At 42.3% G+C, this 19,745-nt stretch overlaps 1 protein-coding gene across 5 annotated transcripts in view; it reads right to left on the reverse strand.

Annotated features, from left to right (window-relative positions):
- Nucleotides 1-19,745, reverse strand: part of pleca (plectin a) — a 52,483-nt gene that overhangs the window by 18,678 nt on the left and 14,060 nt on the right. For 2 of the 5 annotated variants that reach the window (XM_071894972.2, XM_071894969.2), the window contains exons 3-24: nucleotides 17,538-17,627; nucleotides 15,322-15,399; nucleotides 14,815-14,907; nucleotides 11,724-11,890; nucleotides 8,842-8,957; nucleotides 7,993-8,099; nucleotides 7,590-7,709; nucleotides 7,347-7,442; nucleotides 6,495-6,622; nucleotides 5,552-5,645; nucleotides 4,807-4,961; nucleotides 4,339-4,675; nucleotides 4,062-4,139; nucleotides 3,573-3,734; nucleotides 3,350-3,454; nucleotides 2,883-2,978; nucleotides 2,567-2,692; nucleotides 2,265-2,417; nucleotides 1,782-1,936; nucleotides 1,370-1,496; nucleotides 765-948; nucleotides 499-519 (exon numbers count right to left, since the gene is read on the reverse strand). In XM_071894972.2, the coding sequence (XP_071751073.2) occupies nucleotides 499-519; nucleotides 765-948; nucleotides 1,370-1,496; nucleotides 1,782-1,936; nucleotides 2,265-2,417; nucleotides 2,567-2,692; nucleotides 2,883-2,978; nucleotides 3,350-3,454; nucleotides 3,573-3,734; nucleotides 4,062-4,139; nucleotides 4,339-4,675; nucleotides 4,807-4,961; nucleotides 5,552-5,645; nucleotides 6,495-6,622; nucleotides 7,347-7,442; nucleotides 7,590-7,709; nucleotides 7,993-8,099; nucleotides 8,842-8,957; nucleotides 11,724-11,890; nucleotides 14,815-14,907; nucleotides 15,322-15,399; nucleotides 17,538-17,627 (2,788 nt within the window). Of the gene's footprint in view, nucleotides 1-498; nucleotides 520-764; nucleotides 949-1,369; nucleotides 1,497-1,781; nucleotides 1,937-2,264; nucleotides 2,418-2,566; nucleotides 2,693-2,882; nucleotides 2,979-3,349; nucleotides 3,455-3,572; nucleotides 3,735-4,061; nucleotides 4,140-4,338; nucleotides 4,676-4,806; nucleotides 4,962-5,551; nucleotides 5,646-6,494; nucleotides 6,623-7,346; nucleotides 7,443-7,589; nucleotides 7,710-7,992; nucleotides 8,100-8,841; nucleotides 8,958-11,723; nucleotides 11,891-14,814; nucleotides 14,908-15,321; nucleotides 15,400-17,537; nucleotides 17,628-19,006; nucleotides 19,022-19,745 lie in introns of all 5 variants that reach the window. The other 3 variants (XM_071894971.2, XM_078290175.1, XM_071894970.2) reach the window with 3 other exon arrangements.

Genomic DNA, 19,745 nt, shown 5'->3' on the forward strand with positions numbered 1-19,745 from the left:
GGTGGTAAAGTGTTTTAGAATGAAACCCTTCAAATATAGAACTTCTATAAATCACTTTAAATCATCTGGAAAAATCAAGTTATTAATTTGGTTAAAACGCTTCAGTACAATTAATCTGTGATTTGTGAGTGTTTCTGCATCTCATAGCACATTAGTATCATTTGTATTACTGGCATACTGTAGTACTGCAAACAACAAACTCACTGCTTCATGCATGATTGGTTCCACATTGATTATCCTTTGATTGATTAATTAATTAATTCATTCATAGTGATTCTGAAAACCTACTCAACACACACTACACACTCATGCACATAGAGGAGAATGCAATGACAAGTGAAGTTAGGAGGAAAACTAGAATCAATAAGGATGATTTAGATGATTAAGTTGATGAAGTGAAAACAAACACGACAGCACAACAGCTTCAGCTGCACACACAGTCCTTCGTTCAGCCAATCAGAAGCTACTACATCTGGTACTACAACCAAAGCACCTTACCTCCCACAGGTGCCACATAGCCTGTAATGTGAATTCAACAGTCAACAACAACTTACAGACAAATGGCCATGACCGAATCTCACAACAGATGCCTGACAAATGATTTCATGACAAAATGTATGCGTCCAACATAAAATAAAATGCATGTGTCCAACAACGAATATCTGTTTCAGGCCACAGTATTCATGTGTTGGTGATGAAAAAATGAATGAAAGGAAAATAACTCTTGTAAAGAAACAGTATTTCTTTCATCAGACAGTACACACCTTGCTCCACGTTGCTGACCAGCGTGTTGTAGTGCTGGTTGGACTTGTTGTAGCCGGCCTCCACCTGCATGCGGTCCTCCGCTCCAAACAGCTGAGAGTCCTGGCTGTCTCTCAGGAAGTCTTGGTAGTGCACCTCCAGGTTCCTCAGCGCCAGCCGGTACTCATCCACCTTCAGGGTCTTAAACTGCGGCGATACAGAGGAGGAGGACAAGGTGAGGACAGGGGAGGGAGGAGGGAATCTGCCTGACTAGTTCAAGATAAACAGACTTGTTTTGGGAAAGACCCCGACATTAAGATGAGCTAACTTCTCTTCCCTATATTTCAAATCAAATGGAGAGTAATTTTATTAAGGAAGGTTTTATTTTTATGTTTATCTAATTTGCTCATTATGGGCATGGGGCAAATTATTATGACTACAGGTAGCAACACTTTGTTTAACTACTGTTCACTTAGCGGAATAATAATATTAAATTCTTATTATTAGGAAAAATATATTGTTTATTTATTACAGTGATTTTATACCAGCTGAGAAGCATTGTTAGACACGATGCAAGCCTCTCGTAGCTTATGGCTTTTTCTCTAATGTTTTTCTTCTGTGTTGTTACCATGGTGATGTTCCAGGTGTTGATGATGTGGATGTCTCTCATCAGGTATTGCCACGACAGCAGACTCTTCATGTCCACATGCATCGTCTGCCACAGCGTCAGCAGCCTCTGGAGGTTCCCGTCCAGTCTGAGGAAGGCAAAGTAGAGATTAGTGCACTGCGTGTGTGTGTGTGTGTGTGTGTGTGTGTGTGTGTGTGTGTGTGTGTTTTTAATTCAATCAATTAAAAATGTAGAATTTGTATTCCATTTGTTAATGACATACTATAGAAATGTGACAACACTTTCACATCAAAAGTTCATGGAGTAGTACATTCTCTAATTGGGATAATTTCTAGTGAAATTAAATTATTGGAGACCCCCTCAAACTCTCCTCAAGGACCCCTGGGAGTCACCGGACCAGGGTTTAGCTCACCCGGCAACGCTGTTGACAGCCTCCTTATTGGTGGGGGGAACCAGGAAGCAGATGGAAGGCACCGTTGCCTCGCTGCCTTTGTCATTCAGCACCCTCCACTTGTAGGGCTGGGAATTGTTCAGCAGAGCGCACTCATCTCCTCTGTGAACTGTGATCTGGAACAAGACAGAAAATAAAGACCCATGTCTGACCGGCCTGATAGTCCTCACCCTTTTCAGAAATTAGGTTTTCTCAGTTTTTTGTCTTTCACAAACAATGAAACATGGGAAAAGAGAATTTAACAATTTAACAGTCAGTGTAATTGAATGTCACGCCTGTCTCCAGTTATCCTGTTTATGTCCAAAAATGTATTTAATGTATTTAGAAAAATGCAGTTGGTGAATTGGCTTTGATTTCATGGACATTTCATGGACACAATTAACAACAATGAACAGTAGCAGGGTGGGAACATTTCCCCAGCGGTACGAGTTCTCTCCTGCTTACCTCCATCTGTTTGAAGTCGCAGGCAGCTTGGATAGGCAGCTTGCCCTTTATGGGGGCAGCAGGGTTACGTGGTTTCAGCTGGACGATGGTCTTGGCCCGGCGGTTCAGGCCTTCCAGGTGGGTTTTGAACTCTTTCAGTTGCTCCTTCTCATCCTGCGAAGATCACAGTAAGAATAGAATGTGGAGTAAATCATTCTCCAACCCTACCAGCCAATCAGATGTAACTATCCCTGGTTCTACATAAAATAACAATATGTTGATATTACTTTTGATGTAAGTAACGTAACAGTGAATGAACCTACAGCTGCGTCCTGTAGCAGGTCTTCAAGCCGTGTGACAGTGATGGAGCGGTCGCATGTGTACTTCCTCTTCATCGTGTCCTGCATCTTTTTCATCTTGTCCTCTGCCTCCTTCACATCTGAGAAGAACTAGATGGAAAAAAGTGGAGTTCAGCATTTATTTCTTTGTACAATATATACAAACAGCAATGGTAAGACAAATGCTAAAGAGTAAAAGATTCATTGATGTACACTGAGCAAAGAAAAAACCTGACCGGTGCTTGGAGAAATAACCCAACAAAGTGTGATAAAGTCTAGGAGAATGCATGAGTGAACATACCTGGAAGTAGGCAGTGTTTTCTTTCAGGTGGGATTCGATGCAGCAGCACAGCTGAAGGAGCCAGCTCCACTGGGTCTGCAGCGCTGCAGTGAAGGCCTGGGACAGAGGAGCAGAGACAGTTACTGTACATTCTAAAACACTATTAAACAAAATGCAGAAAAGACCAATGAATTATAACTGAAGTACTGATGAGGAAGATAAGTTGTTACGCATTCGAAAAACTCCACTTTTAAAACAATACAGACAAGACAAACACATTTTAAAGTCATAATCCATGACATTTTCATATGAACACATTTCAGTTTTGCTATTCTCTATTGCCAACACTGCATAAACAAAATAATGCACTTCCACTTTAATTAAGGTCGCAAGTGCTGCATATAATTGTGCTGTCAAAGTACAGTGAATGAGTTCCTGCCTGTTCTAAAACACTTCACTATTACAAATAATTTAGAGCCTAATCTTACCTCTACAGTCTTCCTGGCAGGGTGTCCGTCCCGCAGCAGCTTGTCTCCTGTGGCCTGGACAGTGTTTACCTTCTTCTCCCTCAGCTCCAGGTCTCGCATCAAACCCTGCTCCACAACAACAACATATATGCCACTATATTATTATTTATCACCAGATAGTGATGTGGGGAAGCTCAATAGCATCATCAGTTCAATGCATTATACCATAACAGTGTTAATGTACCGAGTAGTTGTCTTTCTTGGCTGTCATGTTGGTGTTGCGCTCGCTCCAGTCGTAGTTCACCTCCTCCTCCTCTTTCTCATTCAGCCACATCAGCTCTTTGGTTGCTGCAGTGACGAAGGCGTGGAGCTGGTCCAGGTAGCGCAGACGGGTCTTAGAGGCGTTCTGCAAGGATGCAAGATGACAAAGTGGACGACAGATGAGTTTATGAGGGACTGGATGACTGGTTCAAACACAAATGAGATTTGTGATGCAACTGCAAAGCCTCTTTTTGGTGCTCAGCTTGAAAAACAAATAAACTGTGCCTTTATTCAGCAGTCATGTTTCAACTATACAGCCTTCATGAGCATGCTGTATTAGTGACACATGTTCATTGTGTCTGCTCAACACAGACACAGTTTACTGACCTTTTTAAGAGGACTTTACAATCTCTTAAGACTTTTGCAGCTAACTTTCTCTGTTTAGCACCTCCAGCCTCTATTTGTAACTTACCAGCAGCTTTCCATACTGCAGTTCCAGCTTTCCCAGATAGTCGCGGTATGCAGCTTTACTGGCAGGCGAGATCTGACTCTGGATCGAAGGAAAGGTAAGAGACATAAACATGTCAGTCAAATAATATTCCATGCTAATCCATGACAAAATCACTGCGTCTAATCTACCCTAAAGTGATCAGTGATCACTTTATTTTGCTGACGACACCTTTATTCCCTTGGGGATGAATAAAGGACCTATTTGCCTCTATGTAAAGTATCATTTCGACTGAGCGTACCTCGTCTGCCTTCGCCCTCTCGATCTTGGAGCGGAACTCCTCCACAGACTGGTGCAGGCCGCGGTGGCTGCCCAGCTGGGATTCGACGGTGGGCAGGTCGGAGCCCCACTCCCCCTGGTCCACCCGCCGCTGGTTCTCCTCCACCCAGCCCAGCAGGTCCTGGATGTAGCGCAGGGTGACCTCGTCCAGCTCGGGCCTCACCCTCATGGGGGCCTGCTGCAGGATCTGGGCGGTGTGGGTCTGAGTCATGGGGATCTGGGACATGGTCACGCCCGACTTGAGCCGCAGGTTGTACTCGCTCCGGAGGTTCACCAGCCGCTCGTGGAGACGGTACACTCTAGAGACAGAATCAGTGTAACAATACAGCGTGTCAATCGATGTGACTGGAAGTTAGTACCTTTACTTTTTGCAAATAAGGTGAAAGAAACCACATGTAGCGTGAGTTTGAGTAAGATGTTCATTCCGGACCTGCGATACATCTGCTCAGCCTGAAGGTGGCGTCCGTCTTTGAGCAGCTGAACATCATTGAAGAGGAATCGGATCATTCCTTCTGCCTTTTCCAGGTCTGCCTCTACCTCTGCTGTGTGCTGGGCAGGTTTCCCCGAGCTCAGCATCCTAACATCCTGCAGCACAGACGAAAAATAATGACAGTTTTACATGTGGTTATGATGGCTGTAATGATTTATTTCATGAGTTTTGGTCTGTCTAATATGGTCTGTCAGAAAGTCTTGAAGAGTTTGACTTGTAGATTGATCTTTGGAGGCCATCATAACTCAAGCATACAGATGTAATTGACTTAAACATTACAAATAGAACAATTTGCATCCTCAAAATACATGTAGCACTCATCTGTAACTGTCACATACTGTCAACCCTTGCATCAAAAGCTTAGATAATACATTTTAAAAATATTTCTTCAATCTAATAAATTACCATGTAAATACCACTAGCAGTCGGGCATCAGTGTTTCAATAGGGGGTGCAATCGTGCAAGTATAGATTGGTCCTTAAGCTAAACTGACATCTGATGTCTGACTGGACTCATATGTGATCACACTGACTACTTCTGTAATATGGTTCATTCAGTCATAGTATTTAGTGAGGAATCCTGGGAAGGTTAGCTGAGCATGCATGCTCTTTCTCAAAAATGCTCCGGTGAAATTAGAGTTATTTTGTTTTTCTTTTCTTTTTTCCATCACAGGTTTGAGTCTCACCGTCTGCAGCAGAGTCTCCACCTGGTTGAGCTGCTCCTCACACACACCCGATTCCATCTGGACCTTACTGACGATCCTCTGGAGACGCTCCAGCCTGCAGCGGGAGTGAGGGGAGGGAGGGGAGGGGGTGGAGGTGGGTCGGTCAGAGGTCACACGTCAGTTTGGACAAGACACACTACCAGATAATCCAGTTAGCTTCCAGGCTAGTATTTTGCTTTGTCTGTTATGATGAATTAACAAGACAAACTGTTCTGAGAAAAAAGTAAAAGTGGCTAATTCTGGGAAAATGTTGCTACGATTATCTTGGTGAATTCAATGCAAGTCTATATTATTCAAAACTATATAAAACACAGTATATAAACATCTAGTATTGTTTCTACAGTACAACTTTTTAGGAAAGAGTTAAGTGAAAAAAGTACTTACTCCGTCTTCTGGCGGAATAAATACTTTAATGCGTAGCCTTGATGCAAAAAGGCCATGATGGAGGCTACTTCTTTTAAAGCTCTGTCTGTCCACTAATACAGAGTTGATATGTTGAACAGTGTCCACAGTAGTTCCTCAAGTCTTGTGATATGAAAGACCAACCCTCCTAACAGCTACACCCTGCTTGCTTGTGATTATGAAAACAACTTTTTTAATAACTATCAAATGATAATATTTTCGAAAGCTCTTTGCCATGGCAATAGCACAGTCATCATGTGGTTGCCCTGGACCTGGTTTTTACTTCAACCTCACAATGCCGACTCAGTTTTACTTTTTACCAAAGTGGACTTCATCATTAGGAAATGAGACACCAACAGGGTCACATATCACGCATCAGTTGTGTGATGATTCATTTTGGATGGGTTTTTTTTATGCCCTGTGGTTATTTGCCAGTATTTCTAATAAATAACTCAGTTTGCTTTGGCAACAGAGAGCATGTCATATGATTTGGCCCTCGTACCTCTCAAATTCTGTCCTGAGGAGACGCTCTCTCTCCAGGATGGCCACGTGCAGACGGCCCCATTCCTTCTCCACATCGAGGGGATGGTAGCCTGGTGGCACTTTGACATGGCCGGCCTGGACCGCACCCTGCAGGACAGCACAGACACAGATGACTTTGATTTTCTCAAATAATGGATACGTCATCAGTATCACTTTAATTGTCAAGTATAATAAATATATAGGTATTTGTCTTGATGACATTGACGCAAAGACATTCACTACTTAAAGGGATTCTCAGTACTTCAGAACCTGACATCCAGTGCACGGTTATCCTATGACTATACATATATATTTACTCATATCTACTTATTTTATCTACTTAATTTTAATATTTACTCATACCTACATATACAACAAATGTTTCATATTTAGTGATCCATATTTAAGTAAACAATTGAGGCTGTTAAAATAATTTGTAACAACTATAAGTAAACCCATGTTTACATAGCTGTCTGTATTCTACTTTATTACTTCTGTTTTATTGTTTTATTTTCTCTACTACTTTATTGTGGATTTGTATATTCTAGTTGTGTGCTTATATTGTATTATTACTTCTGTTTTATTGTTTTATTTTCTCTACTACTTTATTGTGGATTTTTATATTCTAGTTGTGTGCTTATATTGTATTTCCTTTTCCCTGCTGAATCCTAGTACTTTTGCTGCTGCAACAACCTAATTTCCCCATGGGGATCAGTAAATTTTAGTTTATCTAATCTTAATTTATCTAATCTTATCTGACCCTACAGATATACTTTCACCCTTCATGACTGACAGAATGCAGTTTTACTGGAACTAAGTAGAGAACGCTCACCTCAAAAGACTTGTAGATGTGTTTGGAGCGGTTCTTATCTGCCTCCTTTGCAGGAAGCTCTGTTTCCTTGAACTTCAGAAACTGACGCCAAAGAACCTGCAGATAAGAAGAGGGATAAATTACTTCATGTCACATCAGTCAAAATATAAGACATAGGCCTGTACTTTTATCTATGATGTTAGTAGAAAGACGTGACCCATTATTGCTGACCAGGTCTACCTATTCAATCCCACATCCGCTCACCTCAATCTCTTCATAGCTGGTGGGGAACTTCCTCTCCTCAAAGACGAGGATGTGGTGTCTGATCCACTGCAGCAGCATGGTGACCAGCTCGTAGTACTCCTGCCAGCGCAGCTCCAGCTCCTGACAGACAGATGCAGACAGAGACACAGATAGAGAAGTTTAACTTGAGGATAGAAACCGACACACAGTTACAGAGACAGAATCATTGTTTCTACACATTTTCTTTAAAGATTGGTGGATTGGTGAGTTGAAAGATGGTTCAAATCTCCTTTGGTATTTTGGTGTGATTGTGTTCTTTCTGTGCAGACTGATGATACAGATGTTGGAGTTATCGGCCCTTCTCTAGTCTTTACGGTGGCCTAGAGGGAAAGACAAAGTGATGAAGAGGAGGAGGAAGACTCACATTGGCTTTGACACCATCCTGGACGTCTGGCACCCTGGGCATGACATCATACAGAGAGGAGACGTATGTGATGATGGATTTTTCATCTGGGTGGGGCACATCCACATCTACACAGAGAAGAAAAATCATTTCGTTTTACAGTTCAGTTGCCCGATGAAGGTCACATAGACCAAAACATTGCTTTTTAATAAGTATAACTTATTAGCAAGTGAAGACAGTGTGTGGGTGCTAGTCAGTGCTAATTGGTAATTGGGACACTGAGGTTCAAGTTCAAGTTCAAGTCTGTTTATTTGTCATATACCCAGCCTACACAGGGTTAACAGTGCAATGAAGTGCTTGTATGCTGGGTCCTCTCAGTCTAAAAAGAATAGTAACATACATTCACAAAGATAAATAAAGAATTAAAATAAATAAAAGAATCAATCAATCAAAAGATTAAATTAAAAATAGAAAAACGCGTCAAAAAGTGTCATAGTGTTGTAAACCATGGCGCAGCAGACAGATGTCTAACTGAAACAATCTTCTGGAATCTTCCTTTATCTGTTTGGTTTACTAATATGCAAATTTGTATGTTAACTGCATTGTCATCAGAGTGGGAAAAGTGAACAAAAACACACTTCCCTCCCCTCTAAAACTCCTGTTTAAGAGCCTCTGAACAAGGCACTTTACTCCCTACTGCTGCAGTGAAGCTACTCAGCGGCCAACATCAGAAGATGGTGTGACTGTGTGTAACTTTATGAGCGTGAAGCAGGTTGCTGCTGGAAAAGAGAATGCCTGCAGACTCAAGTATTCCCGGGTAACAGTAAATTATTCAGGGTGACAGTGAAAATGCTCGATGCGTCTCCTCACCCTCGGGGTCCAGCAGTCTGGTGACACCCAGGTCTCTCTCTGCCACGCTGAAGGCCTGCTCCAGGTTCTCCTGGTTGGTCTGCCGGTACACCTTACTCATATCAATCAGAGTGGGCCTGGGGACAGAAGAAAACAGTCAATGGAAGTGGGTAATTACTCTGTAATTACTGTGTCTGTCAGATTAAGGATTTTTTTTAACTCAAAATCGGGGAAAGATGAGTATGACGGTCGAAAATGTCGGTGATAAAAATACTCATCAATTATCATCTGGCATTTTCCCCTACTTCTGAGTCTGTGATTACATTATTTCTTTTAATTTTTTCACCTGCCAGCAATCATTTTCACTCCTATTAGATGTTGCTAGAGGCAGTTTGATCATGAGCAGTTTGCCTCTCCAAGAGAGAGCGTGATAGCAGACTAGGCAGGCAAAAACAAGAGCATTCACTACCAGACAAGCTGAAAATTCCCCTATCATTTTATACACAGAGAAAACAGACTTTCCTCTCATACTGCCAAGAAGGTAATTGCAGTCAAATAGCGTGCAGATACAAGCACAGAGCATCTCATAACTCTTAAGGGGATGCTGATCACAGGTAAGGGAATACCTTGGCTGTAATAAAAATAAAGTTAAATGCATCTCATGCCCAGAAATACCAGAGAGAAAGATATCAGAAGACGAGGTACAACAGATATAACTTTGAAGACTTAGAATAGAAGTCATACACAGTTAAGAAAGCTTAACCCAAACACTTTTTAGAAACCGCTCATACACTTGCACCACTCTCTGTATGTAGTATTCTCCGTGGCCCCGGCTTGGTTCCCTCTCCACATAGCAGGCCTGTCTGTAGGAGAGCCTGTCCCGGCTCAGGTGAACGATGTGAGGCTCAGGTCCCGGGTCCTGCTCCCCGCTCTGCGACCCTCGGCTGGACCCGGCCTCGGGGCTGTGGGAGCCTCGCCCCGAGTCGAAGGAGCTCTCGGCGGGGACGTCCTCGCACAGCATGACCACCCGGTCCTCCAGGTCGCTGACGGAGCCCGCCACGCTGCTGGAGGCGCTGTTCAGACGCCGCTTCGAGTGGAACTTCCTCTTCAGCTTCAACATCGTAGCGACGGTCAAGGGTCGCTGGGTTTCCGAGTGGAGCGGAGCCCAAGATTTACATTTGTTTTGATCTTTTAACTGTGCAAAAACATCTCAGATACCGACTAATAAAACTTCACATCCAGGAGACATGAAAACAAATGTCAAAGTTACAGTAACTTATTGAGAACCATCTCATCCGGGCTCAAGTCCATTGGCAATTCCTGTAATTCATGTGTCCAAATCCTCTTCTGTTGCTGTGTCAGTCAGATTTCAGTTTCAATCAATCACTGGTGGGATTCAAAGCTGCAGCACTTTGCAGCTGTGAAGCTGTTAAAACTGTCCGTCCTCCTCTTCCTTCACCCAGAAAGAATCTAAGGCAGAATGGTTAGCGTACCTGTGTTTTGCTACAACCTGCCGAGCCTCCACTTCACATACCTGCAGGGCATCTTTTTCTCAATTTAGTGTGATACACCCACACTGTCAAAGAAAAAAAGAAACACTCTCTCTCCTCACATCAAATGATGCCAACTCGAGTTTTACATGTTTTTCTTGTGTATTGTGGTGAGGGATCCTGCAGGGCGTGTTTGTCTGGGCAAACACAAAGACTTAAAAAACTATCATGGCCTCTTACAACAGATACAATGCTTTTCTCAGCTGACAGTGATCCAAGTGTTATGTCAGATAAGATGCCATTTTTAATCTAGGTGTGAATGATTGGTACAGTGTACTGAATGAACTGAGGAGTCCACATCATTTACCAAGCCAGTGTTGATGTCTATCTTGATTATTTATGATGACTGATCTCCTGGTTGTCCTGACAAGTCCAACATACTGCCGTAAGACTCAAATATGAATCTGGCATTCCTATCTCCGAACTTACTGCACTAAATAGAAAAGTGGACTCTTAAAAATCCTTTTTTACAGTCTGTAAAATTCATGTCTTAGGGTGTTACAAGATCCCAAGTCCAGGCAAGCTTATCGAACCATGAAATACCTCTGCATGGCTCAAAAAATGCTTTGGACTAGTTCTTTGAAGTAATAAATTATCTCCATTGACAACATGATCTGCCAATGTGACAAGTCTCCATCGTAAGTCTCCATCACATTCTTTCTTGGTCAGTCCTTTGTGTCATGGTCTAATACATGCAGTAGTTTGAATAACACTCTACCCCAAACATCACTGCAAGTCAAGTCAGAACAAATCAAGAGTCCAGTATCTTTATCTATTTATCTTTATCTATTTAATATCTTACAGAAAACTAAATATCTAGGACTTTTCAATGCAATATGGTTTTAATAGGATAAAAACTTGGTAAGAGCATCATGAGTTTGATTTCTATAATCAGTTTCAACTTCAATAAATTCAATCATTCCATACAAATTCAGAATTTAAATTCAGTCTGCTGTAACAAATCTCACCACTTTCAATCTGAGTCATTTACACAAAAACAAGATCTTTTGTCAAGACTTTAGAAACCTTTTCAAGTCATCAAAGTACAAGTCAAAGTCAAGTCCCAAGTCACCAGAACCCAAGTCAAGTCAAGACTCGAGTCCAAGTCATGTGACTCGAGTCCCCACCTCTGTTGTTATAAACACTTGTTATAACAACTGCCATAGCTGGACACTTTCATCCGAGACACCTTACAGAAACATGACTACATACATTTTAGCATGGGTGGCGGCAGTGGGAGTCGAACCCTGAACCCTGAACCCTGAACCCTGAACCCTGAACCCTGTGCCATCTTGGTGCCACTTCCCCCCCCCCCCCCCCACTGACCTACACAGGACCGGCTGCGCAGCTCACCTGTGTTTGTGTATGATGCCGTTGAAGAGCTTGCCGTCCCTCCAGCTGGTGGTGAAGTTGTCGCAGCGCATGCCGTGGTATCCCTCCACCATCCTCTGAGACCACAGCAGCAGCTTCTCCTTGGCCGTCATGTCGTCCGACTGGCCGTTCACCTGAATGTCGGAGATCTGGGAGGGGAGAAGGTGCAACTTGTTAGCAATATAGAGAACAGACTAAGCAGACGATTAAGGTTTCAACCAGAGGCTTATAAACATTTTTTTTACCCAAAGGCTTTTTATCTTGTTTTTTATGTCTTTGTCCTTTTATTGCCCTTTGAGGAGAATTTTTACCTTGTTTCTTATGTGTTCTTGTTCTTTTTTACCTTGTTTCTTATGTGTTTTTTGCCAAGAATTGGCATTTGATCAAGAATTTCAATTAATTAATGTAAATGGAAAATAAACTTGAAACTTGAGGGGAAAAGAGCCGGCATTAGGACGGTTGACAAATAAAAACAAGCCATGAACAGAGCTCAATTTTTCCGAAATGTTACCATAAATAGTGGTATACATATTAAATAAGTTTTTATGGTTAAATGAGTTTTCATAGTGGCATAAACTCTGCTTTGGTATATTCATTATGGATGAAGTGTTGGTTGAGGGGCAGGAAAACTTTTTCCAGTATGCCCGCTGATTTCTTCCAGACTTGAGATGAGTCACTTTCTAAACCTCAAATAACCACCAGCAGTTTTATTTGAAGGGCACATGAAATCCATTACACTTACTGTTTTGGAGAAAAACAAAAATACTTTATGATTATATAAAGGGTGAAACTGAAATCATATGAGTGAAAACGTCTGTGAGTTGCTGATTTTTTACGAAGGTAAAATCTTCCAAGCCAAATCTTCCTGTAAGTATTCTGGCAGCTGAATGTTGGAGTCTTTGTGCTGCAGATTCTCCACAGGCAAATTCCTGTTTTTTAAGAGCTGGGAGGCAAAGCTATGAGTCACACCAACCATCTTGCTGAAAATCTCTCAACAATTTATTTTTTTTCTCTTCAAAGAAGCTATTAAATACACAGGCGGCTTGAGCAACACAGAGGTGCTTTAAGGTGAACACCAACACTGTGTTGACATTAGTGCACTTGACATGAATTACACTCCTTTACTTTTGCAGTTGGTGAAAAGTCCTGAAGAAGTTTTTATCTTCTTGATGTACCAGATGGGTGGGGCTTTCCAACACAGCACAATGCAAACAGTTAAGAAAGTTGCGACAATCACAGGAAACTTGCTGAAAAGTCAGTTTAGTATAGTTTTCTGTGACTGATAACTGACTTGTCCGTTTGAATTGTCCTGATGCAGGAAACCCCACCCATTCAAGACTCCAGTCAGGCTAAAATAAATTATTTGCAAGCACTATTTGAGCTACAGTATTCGGTCTGTATATCGCTACTTGTGATGCATCCAGAGATGAGAATCTCAGTTCCCCAGCAAAAACGCCCAAAAACTGAAGAAACCATATATTTAGGTGCAGATGATGCATTGAGGAAGTGTTGCAGTTGAGAAATTTCGTCGGGTCTTACTGGAACAAACGGGGCTTTATTACCACAATACAGTATTTTCAATGTTTTTGGGCACGCTGATGGGTTTTTTTTGTTTTTTTTGCAGGAAAGGGTGGAGGAGGGAAAATGAGGACAAACCTTGCCTCAATCTGTTTCCCCTCCAGAAGGGAAACCCCACTGCGATGTACGTGGGCACAAAGTGACTCAGACAACCGAGTGGAAACCGGACCGCCGCCCTCGCAGTCCCAGTCCACTTTTAAAAAATCTGGAGAGATTCCTGCCTCCTTCCCTGTCACGCAGCAGCAGGCCCATTATTCAAACCAGTCACCTGTTTGTCTGTGAACTGGAAGCTGCACCGGGGGAGCTCAGAGGAAATCCACCATTGTTTATGCTGGCTACCATGTGCCCCCTCAAAGAGATTATGACTTTGTTTTGAACAAATAATTGCCACCAGATGACTAAGCGCTTCTACATGGTGAGAGTTTTTAAGTTTTTGCGCTTGGACAGCTGGAAAAATGTCCACTTTAATAAGTCATTTACTGTTGAATTCAGTTTTTTATTGCTCTCAAAGTAAGTCAAAAAAAAAAGATTTCTCTCGCTTCAAATGCAGTTCCACTTTTTTGGAGTGGCGAGCTGTCGCGCCCACGTCTCCTCCCAACTTTCTCATGGGAATCACTGAGTCACACAGGACAAGGACGGGATGCCAGATCCACATCCCAACAAAACCATCATACCCATTATAGCATCAAAGAATCTCCCTGTCCTCCCTCTCTTTTTCCATAATCTAAAAAACCATCTGCTGAACGAATATCCAAACACGCCTCTCCCAATCTGTGGATACTTTCCTCCAAAAGTGCCTCGATGACCCAAAATGACCCCGTCAGATTGAGTGCCACACTCAACCCACTGAGCCTCCCAGGACCACAGAACAGGATGCACAAGCACCGAAAAAAGTCTTTGAAAGTCCAATTTAAATGAGAAAATCGATCGCTTTTTTCATTGTTTAGTCTTTGTGCACTCAAGAGCAGGGGAAGCGGTGGTAGTTGTGTATAAAGAGCTTAAGTGCTGCCAAATGTTCAATATAGCCCATTTGAAATGATTGGCTGCTGGACTCATACTGTAACTGCTGTGTCAACATCGGGCTGAACTGAGGCTGATTAGTGAGTCCAAACAAGAAACACTACTCTGATTTTCCTTTACCACGACACGGAAGCTAATTCATCATAATGTAATGAACGTTAAACTGAACAAAATGCATGTTATTCAAACAGCGTCTATGTAATAAAGTGGTAATGTGCAGTTTAGAAGATAAACTGTGAAGTGGAAGAAGAGCGATGCAGCTGTCATAGCAGCTCACTTTAAATACACGCAAATCAAAAAGCAAAAACTGTTTCAGAAAATAATGACAGAGATTTCATTCTCATTCTCTTCTGATTTCTTGATAGATCTGATTTGATCGTTGCAAAAAATATTTTTGATGAAAGTCCACCGCCATAATTAAATTGATTTTAAGTGATCCCAACTGATCCCAACAGTGTGTCATACAGTACATTACCTGGAAGTGAAGGATGATGGTCCATATCAGCCCCAGGGTCAGCTTGGGGTTTCCATCTGCGATGTCATCATTCCTGATGTTGACCAGCTTGACCTGTGAGGACGGGGATAATGATGAACTGATTTAGTATTTCACTTTATTTGTAGAGATAAAATGCTAAAAAACAGGAGTTAAAAACAGAAAGAGGAGAAAAAAATACAATTTGAGCTGATGTGAAGATGAGATAAAACCATCTCTTTCTTCAAAAGAAACAAAGAAGAAAATTGAATGACAGAAACTAAACTAAACAAAACTCACCAAGGAAGAAAACAGTTAAAATCAAAATGCTGCGATACTAAAAATAGACTGATGCATGAATAATCTCCTCATACTTTTGATTTGTGATTTAGTCATTTAATAGGGACAGTGCATATTATTGAACATTTAAAACCAAATGTACTGCAAATATGCCAGATTTAGCCACCGGGCTCATTTTCATCCGTTGTCCCTTGGCAGGTCGATGCCTACCTGTCTGTGTTTGAGGAAGTCCAGGGCGATCTGTACATTCTGCAGCTTGTGGAACCGCATCCGGCCCTTCTCCCGCGGCTGAAAGAAGACGAGAGGACGGGAAGTGTCAGGAGGAGAAGACGCGCTCTGGGTCTGAACGGTCAGCAAAAAACAGCAAGACCCCATGACCGAGGACAGCAGAGTTTCACATGTCCCACAACACCTTTTTTCTATTTACAACAAGCAGCAGTACATCTAACCTGTCTGTCGTTACAGTCATGGTCTTGGAAACGAAAATGAAAGCACAATGAATTTGAGGGTCTGACTCAAATTCGGTTGTGTCGTGATCACAGCAAAAGTTCATTCGGGCCAGTCCTCCGCCTGGGATCTGGCTCTACTGCACATGACTCTGAAATGCATTGGAGATCCAGCCAAGATGTTTGTTGAAGGTGAATGCATGATGATGAATAATAAAACTAGAGTTCTCAGTGATTCTTCAGATCATCAGTCACATCCCTTGTTTTTTTATCCCTGTGCCTGTTGTCCTGAAATGCCTGGTACTGTCCCGCGCCAACTGACTGATCGTGTGACGCTTAAAGAGATGACTGCACTATTTCATCTGGAACGCAATCCATTCAAGCAGTTTCCCAGAAGGCCGAGCAGCATTTTCTAAGCATCCGCAATGTCTATGTGTTTGCCGAAGTGCACAGGACACAATGACCTCAGGAGTGTGTTTTGGCCATTTACATGCATTGGTGCTACAAGTTATATAAGCTCTAAGCCAATCACAAGCTGTGCTGCAGTATTAGTCGAGATATTATTAGCTTGCAGTGATGGAACTTTGCCCTTTGCTTTCAATACAGTGAGTGAACCCAATACTTGCATCTCTTGTTTGACCCTAGACAACTGCAAAAAAATCTCCATCTTAACAAGTCATTTAGTCTATTATTGAGTCCTAAATTTGTAATTTTCTTAAAATAAGTGAAAAAATCTGCCAATGTGGTTAGATAATTTCACTTGTTTCCAATGCAAATCAACTTGTTTCAAGAATTTTGAAGAATAAAGTGTAATTTTCTTGATAGTAGTGCAGTGATTTTGCCTTATTCTGACTTGTTTCAAGATACTGACACTCATTTATAGAAAATTCTTGTTATCTCACCTCATTGGCAGAATTGTTCTCTTGGTTTAAGAAAAATAAGATTTGAAGGCTGAATATGAGACTAAGATGGACGTTGACAACTTTCACTGGGCGGGAATTTAGAGTTACATCAAAAGACTGATATATTACTAATGTTACCCTTTTTGCTCTTTGTTGCTCACTAAGAATTCAATCTTCAAATTCGTCTGAAACACCTGCTCCACACCCTATATATACAGAATAAGTACTACCAACAAACAGTAACTGTATAATATGTAATACCGCTACTTAACGAACCCCTTATCTCTTTACGTGACACTTGACCCTAAGAGGAGATTTCAGACTTTCTGCTGGCTCGTCGATAAAATGGAAGGAGCGGACGATGTTGACACAGAGAGGGACAGTACAGGGAGTGTGACTGACATCATGCACATCCCAGCAGCCACCTGGGGTAGTGACACATGCCACGCCCGAGGAGGCGGCCGGCCACGGTCCAGGCGCCACTCACCAACCGCACGTTCCTCACAACGTCACGTTCCCTCGGCTACCACAGCAAGAGCATCGCAAGAGAAGAAGGCAGAGGCAAAGGGGGAAAGGTCAGGGCAAAGGTCAGCAAACAGGAATTAGATAAAAAGGAAAAACCAGGGGTCAAACAAGTCAGTGCAAAAAGGTTACGAGATGGAAGCAAATAATGAAAATTAGTGTTTTAAGGCTATGAAGTACATCACCGAAAAGGTGTGTTTCCCAAAAGACCAGTGCTAGGATAACTGAAGTAAAATAGTGCGCATAACTTCAGCATGTACTGAATTATCCACATATTATCTTTGAAGATTCAAGTTCAACACATGCAGGAGTGGTGACAAGAAATCCACCGGGCTGAACAGTATTAGACAAGACTCAGATAAACAATTACAGCAGTTTGAGTGCATTAGAAAAGTAGGTTGAACAGTAGGATGAACAGGGAAGCAAATGAAGTCAGTAGGACAGGGGGAGAGGGAAGAGGGGAGAGTAAGACAGGGTTTGGGACAGGAGGGGGCGGAGGGGTCACAGCAGCAGCGGACGTCCTACCATCTGGAGGTCAGAGGTCACCGACACTCACCAGCGTCTCTCCGGAGAGCACCTCCAGCAGGGAGATGAGGTTGTGTCCATCTCTGAGGTCCTCGTACAGGTCGGTGATGTGCCGCTGGGCCTGAGGAGCGAAGAGAGGGAGACAGTTTAGAGACCGGATCAGACAAAGGCGCCCGAGTGTTTCTGTGATCCTCCCTGATCCCTGCAAGGAAGGAGGGTTTCTCTAACAACTAGGTCACTCTGCTGCCCCAGAATTAGTCAATGCACCTGAATTTAGGGGTTGTCAAAAAATCTCCATCTTAACAAGTCATTTAGTCTATTATTGAGTCCTAAACTCGTAATTTTCTTAAAATAAGTGAAAAAATCTGCCACTGGGGTTCGATCATTTCACTTGTTTCCAATGCAAATCAACTTGTTTCAAGGATTTTGTAGTCAGGTGTCATTTTCTTGATAGCAGTGCAGTGATTTTGCTTTATTCTGACTTGCTTCAAGATACTGACACTAATTTCTAGAAAATTCCTGAAACAAGTGAAACTGCATTGGAAACACTCTTTAGTTTGGAGTTATCTCACCTCACTGGCAGAATTTTTCTCCTGGTTTAAGAAAAATAAGATTTGAAGGCTGAATATGAGACTAAATGACTCGTTAAGATGGATCTTTTGCAGTTCTCAGTTCACATAAAATAAATATCCGTTGTTTGTGCCAGGACAACAGTATTCAACCCGATGGAGTCAGGGTTCGGTCCTGAACTGAGTCAAGCCATCATGTCTGAAATCTGTAAATTCTCTGGATTATCGGTCGGTATCAAAAAGGAAAAGTCTGAATATCTTGAGTCAGTTTTTACGTAAAAACACGCCGAATCGCCGCTATCGCACTCATTCATAATAGGAAACGCAGCACTGCAATTACATCACCTTATCCACAGGACACCTGACAGCCTCAAGATTAATAATACACGAGGAATTTCACTAGGCACAGTCATATTTGGCTGAATTCCTTCGCCCTCACCTGATAAAAGTAAATAAAGCAAACGTAAAGGGAGGGACCTAACCACACACAGTGAGCGATGGGGCTGCTGTCTGCCTTCTGCAGTCGCAACTAGGTCAAATATTGAGGTTCTGTTCAGACTTGTAACCATTAACTTAAGTACAGTTGTCTTTTTTGTACACCTAAAATTGCCAATAGGCTTTAACTGCTTTGTACTGGCTGGCAGTTTTACGTCTTATCCGTAGACACTCCTCTGACATTTATCTAAGATTTTATACTGTTGTGATGGTTTGATAGCACACACTAAAGGCTTGTTGCACTGCAGAAAGGCTCCAACAGCAATCAGGAAAGTGTCAAAGTGTTAAAATGGCGGGGAAAAAAGACAAGACAGGTTAGAAGCTGAGGAGCCCAGGTGAAGTGAGTGAGGGGGGGGAAAAGACTAAAAAACACAGACATGCAGGCAGAAATGAATGTGTTTGTCCACTCAGCACTCTGCTCACAGACAGCACCTACCTCCGCTTTCCAGTGCTGATGGGAAAGGATGGGAAGACAGGATGAAGGATGGAAAGAAGAAACAGTTTGATGAGAGATAGGTATAAAACTCTACGCCTTCTTGTAGTGAGGTATGAGGGGAACAGAGGACAGAAACACAAGGGACATGGACGTTGGTTTGATTTGACAGATGTAGACAAAGACGGAAGGACATTTTCTCTTTTGTATCATTTTGCTTTGTTGTATCACTGGAACTATGGAAGAATATCTACTAAATCAAAGTATTTGGAATTATTTTTCAGCATGTTTTTCTGTTTTTCAGCATGTTTTTCTGCATGTTTTTCTGTCCACGACTGAATGTGCTGCAACTCTCTGGGTCAGGTCTTGATCGCAGTGGGATTGGCCTAGAAATATGAAAGTTAAATAAAAGACAAGTCTAATTTTTAATTCTCCGCAGTCTACAGTGATTTGTAAGACAGCAGATGGCAGTGTGTTTCTGGCCCGGCCTCACAGCTCAATCCCATGACTTTGTTGTGACCGTATCGGCCCAGAAAGCCTCGGGGCCTTCTGGAGCAGCGACCCACGCTCGGCCGCTGGACCCAAATGAGAGGGATTTCCCGACAAAGGAATAACAACTGACGACAAAGCCTCCGAGTCACGTAAACCAGAGGCCGATGTCAGAGGATACGAGACATTCCACACGGGACATTAGCACACTTCAGTTCCCGAGCGAAAAACAAGGACTCATCAACGCGGCTGT

The sequence above is a fragment of the Centroberyx gerrardi genome, chromosome 19 (genome assembly GCF_048128805.1).
Source record: "Centroberyx gerrardi isolate f3 chromosome 19, fCenGer3.hap1.cur.20231027, whole genome shotgun sequence".
In the NCBI taxonomy this organism is placed as follows: Eukaryota; Metazoa; Chordata; class Actinopteri; order Beryciformes; family Berycidae; genus Centroberyx; species Centroberyx gerrardi.